General features: G+C 36.2%; 1 protein-coding gene across 1 annotated transcript; it reads right to left on the bottom strand.

Annotated features, from left to right (window-relative positions):
* Positions 1-511: 511 nt before the first annotated feature.
* On the bottom strand, positions 512-3,340 carry LOC145737781 (uncharacterized). The gene is made up of 2 exons (XM_081992599.1): positions 3,187-3,340; positions 512-1,505 (listed from the first exon to the last, which is right to left on the bottom strand). The coding sequence occupies exons 1-2, from the start codon at positions 3,317-3,319 to the stop codon at positions 691-693; spliced, it is 948 nt and encodes a 315-aa protein (XP_081848725.1). The 5' UTR covers positions 3,320-3,340; the 3' UTR covers positions 512-690.
* Positions 3,341-3,639: the final 299 nt, after the last annotated feature.

Below are 3,639 nucleotides of genomic sequence, written 5' to 3'. Positions count from 1 at the left end.
TGTCTTAAGCAGGGCGCCCACTGAATCGGCACAGACCGGCCAGCCTGGCACAGCACGGCCGACGGTTCGGCAACCACCGCCCATTGAATCAGCATAATCGACACGCGTATGCTTTTAAAACGTCTTTGACCATCAACGTACTTAGAACTGAACACGAGGCATTTAAAAAATATATAATATTCGGAAAATGATTAATTCTTCGGATTCAGAAGAGGAAATTTTGATATTGGCTGCAGCCTGTGCAGAAGCAGAGGATCAAAAAGTCAAAAGAAGGTATTGGATACACGATATTAATAAAAAGCGGGAGATTCACGGCGAGTTTCATCATTTATTTCCGGATTTGTTGGCTGACAATGAAAAATTTTTTAAGTACTTCCGAATGTCGAGTACCAAGTTTTATGAACTTTTAAATATGTTACCATTAAGAAAACAAAATACCAATTTTCGAAAAGCTGTACCACCCGAAGAACGCCTAGCAGTTACATTAAAGTAAGTACTCATATATTAATCCTAATATAGATTTATTGCATGCTTGGTTGCCAACCTTCTAAGCTACATAATTAATATACTTTTAAATGGTATTAATATTTTCTTTTTAAAAATACACTTATTTTAAAAAACAACTTTATTTCAAAACACTGTGAAGTATTAAAATATACAGGGTGATAATAATAAATATTATTTAAATATTTAAATTTTATTTAAAGAATAATCATAGCTGCGTTCTTGTAACTGCTCATCGGGATTGGTGTTTGCTAACAAATTTCCTGATGGTTCCCAATGTGATTGATGTAAAAATGTCTGCTGAAAACTTGGTTGGAAAGTTGTTGGGTGCAAATTTTTCAAACTTTCGGTTTGTGCTGTTTGAGCTCGTTGCTGGAAGTTACAAGAGATTTCCGTGGCTTCCTGTGCAGGTCGGTTATCATTACTGATCAAAGTCTTATATTCGTACTCTGATACAAGGTTATAAATTTTGTTTTTAACTTCAATTTGATAAAGAGGTGGAAATGTCCGTACGGTCGCCTCCATACTTTCAAAAAATTTTTTTAAATGGTCGGGTTTTCTTTCGAGTTTTAACTGCTTTCTTTCCCCTAAATATTCTTGAAGTACCTGCGATAAAGCAGGTTGTGGTTGGTTTTGTTGTTTTCTTTTTTCTGATATGTGTGAAGTTGTTGACAGCGATGGTGACTCTATAGAACGTAGTGGCGGTGAAGTAGTTCGTTCGGATGTGATGCTGGTTGGTGAGAGAAGAGTGTGCTCGATCTCAGGAAGATCCACAGATTCCGTGTCAATGATAATGTCATTAGGAGAATTCTGGGATTCGTCTACAGAAAGATTAGATCTTTGATTTCTCTCAGCAAAAAAGGGAACCATAAACGACATGATATCTTCAAATTTCAATTTTTTTACTGGAACATTTGCTTGTCCGCTTCTGGTTTGCCTGTTTTTCAAGGCCTTCCGAAATCCGTCTCTCAGTAAACCCCATCTTTTTTTACATTCTGAAACTAGAACAATTAATTAGAAAAAAATGGGAAAACCAAGTCTCAACCAAATAATTACTTCAGATATTAATTTTGATAGTGCTTATTTCGAGAAACGTGCTTTAGGAATTATTTATTTATTATTTCAGGTTTTTGGGACATGGAGATAGTTTTTCTTCATTAGCGTTCAGCTATAGACTAGGGGAAACTACGGTGAGAAGAATAATTTACGATACTTGTGAACAAATATGGACCATTTTGTCTCCTTTGGTAATGCCTAAGCCTACGACTGAACAGTGGACGAAAATAGAGGAGGGCTTCCGAACAAAGTGGAATTATCCAAATTGTATCGGAGCCTTGGACAGAAAACATATTGTGTTTGAAAAACCGCCAAACTCTGGATCACTATACTATAATTACAAGAAAGAGTTTAGTATTGTTTTAATGGCTTTGGTAGATGCCGATTATCGATTCATAGCTGTCGACGTTGGAGCCTACGGTCGAAATAGTGATGGTGGGATATTTCGTTCTTCCCAACTAGGAAAAAGCCTTCAAACAAAAACGCTAAATATTCCTGAAGACAAATTTTTGCCTGAAACAAATATTGCTTTGCCAAATGTTTTTGTAGGAGATGAAGCATTCCCTTTATTGCCAAACCTTATGAGGCCATACCCTGGAGCCCAGGCAGCAAATGAAGAAGCAAAAAGAATTTATAACTATCGTCATAGCCGAGCTAGACGTGTCAGTGAAAATGCCTTCGGAATAATGACTAAAAAGTTTCGCATTTTCTACAAAAAATTCAATATTTCACCGGAGCATCTTGATATAATTACTCTAGCATGTACTGCTTTACATAATTTCTTAAGAAACGATTCCTGTTTTTGGCAACCTGGAGAACTTGACAACGAAGAATTACTAGCAGGCCTAAATGATTTACTAAATATTGGTGGTAATTTCCAACGGGATGCCTTTGAGATAAGAGAACAATTTAAGCAATATTTTGTCTCTAATCAAGGAAGAGTGCCATGGCAAAATGAAAAAATTAATGTAGGGAGGATAAATTAAATACCTAGTTATACAGGGTGATTGATAGTCGATGGTAGGTATTAGTCGTTTAGGAAAGACTAGACATGTACATTTTTTGAAAACTTGGCTACCTAGGTTATGACTGCTGATCTAACGATCTAAAATATTTTCAAAGTTGTGACACTTTCGGTTATATCGGAAGTATAAATGTGTCATTTTGCTTTATTAGTTCAATAAAATGAACCTTTATTGACCATAGCTCAAAGTTTTAGCCAAAAGTAAGTAGGCATTTAGACACTATACAAAATTATGTTGAGCAAAGCAATTGTCATTTTTTACTGGTAACTTATTTATGTATTTTGGTATATTTTGAAAATTAATACAGGTATAGGTATAGGACATTGTACATAAAAGTTGTTCAAAGTTCTCCGTAGAATCTAAATATGTAATATACTGGGTGTTTCATTTAAAATAAGAAAGCTATGGTCAACTTCCGGTATAACCGGAAGTGTTACAACTTTGAAAATATTTTATATCGATAGAAGACTTATACCTAAGTAACCCAATTTTCAAAAAATTTCCATGTTTTGTTTTCCCTAAATGTCTAACCTACCATCGACTATCAATCACCGTGTATATCGTGTAAAATATTATAATTAAAATAAAAAAAAATACTTACCGGACATTCCAGTTTTTTTCTGAATTTCCATCCACGCGTTTTCCTTTCGCATGTTGTCATGATAAAAACGATCTTTTGGATCATATAAAAAATTATAATGCCGAACACTTTCAATTAGCAGCTCGTCTGTCATTGTGGTAACGTGTTGTTGCTTGCTTTGCTACTGCTCAAATGGTCTCAGATTGTCGGACCTACCGGCAGTTTTTGCCCCTTCGAGAATACGGAGCGGTGGCGGGTCTGTGCGTGCTGTGCTGGCCGGCCGGTGCCGACTCGATAGGCGCTTGCTTACGTGTTTACGTACATATTAAAAATTGCCGGTCGTGCCGGTCGGTCTGTGCCGATTCAGTGGGCGCCCTGCTTTAAAGATCTCACGTTTTCACCGAATTAAACAACCAACATAACCCCTCAAAAACAACGACTAAAATGGCGAAATTATCCTAGACCTAGAATAAA

This window comes from Ips typographus, linkage group LG14 (genome assembly GCF_016097725.1).
Source record: "Ips typographus isolate SLU linkage group LG14, UJ_Ityp_2.0, whole genome shotgun sequence".
Lineage (NCBI taxonomy): Eukaryota > Metazoa > Arthropoda > Insecta > Coleoptera > Curculionidae > Ips > Ips typographus.
Note: the sequence above shows the minus strand (reverse complement) of the source record. Positions and strands in the feature narration are given on the sequence as shown.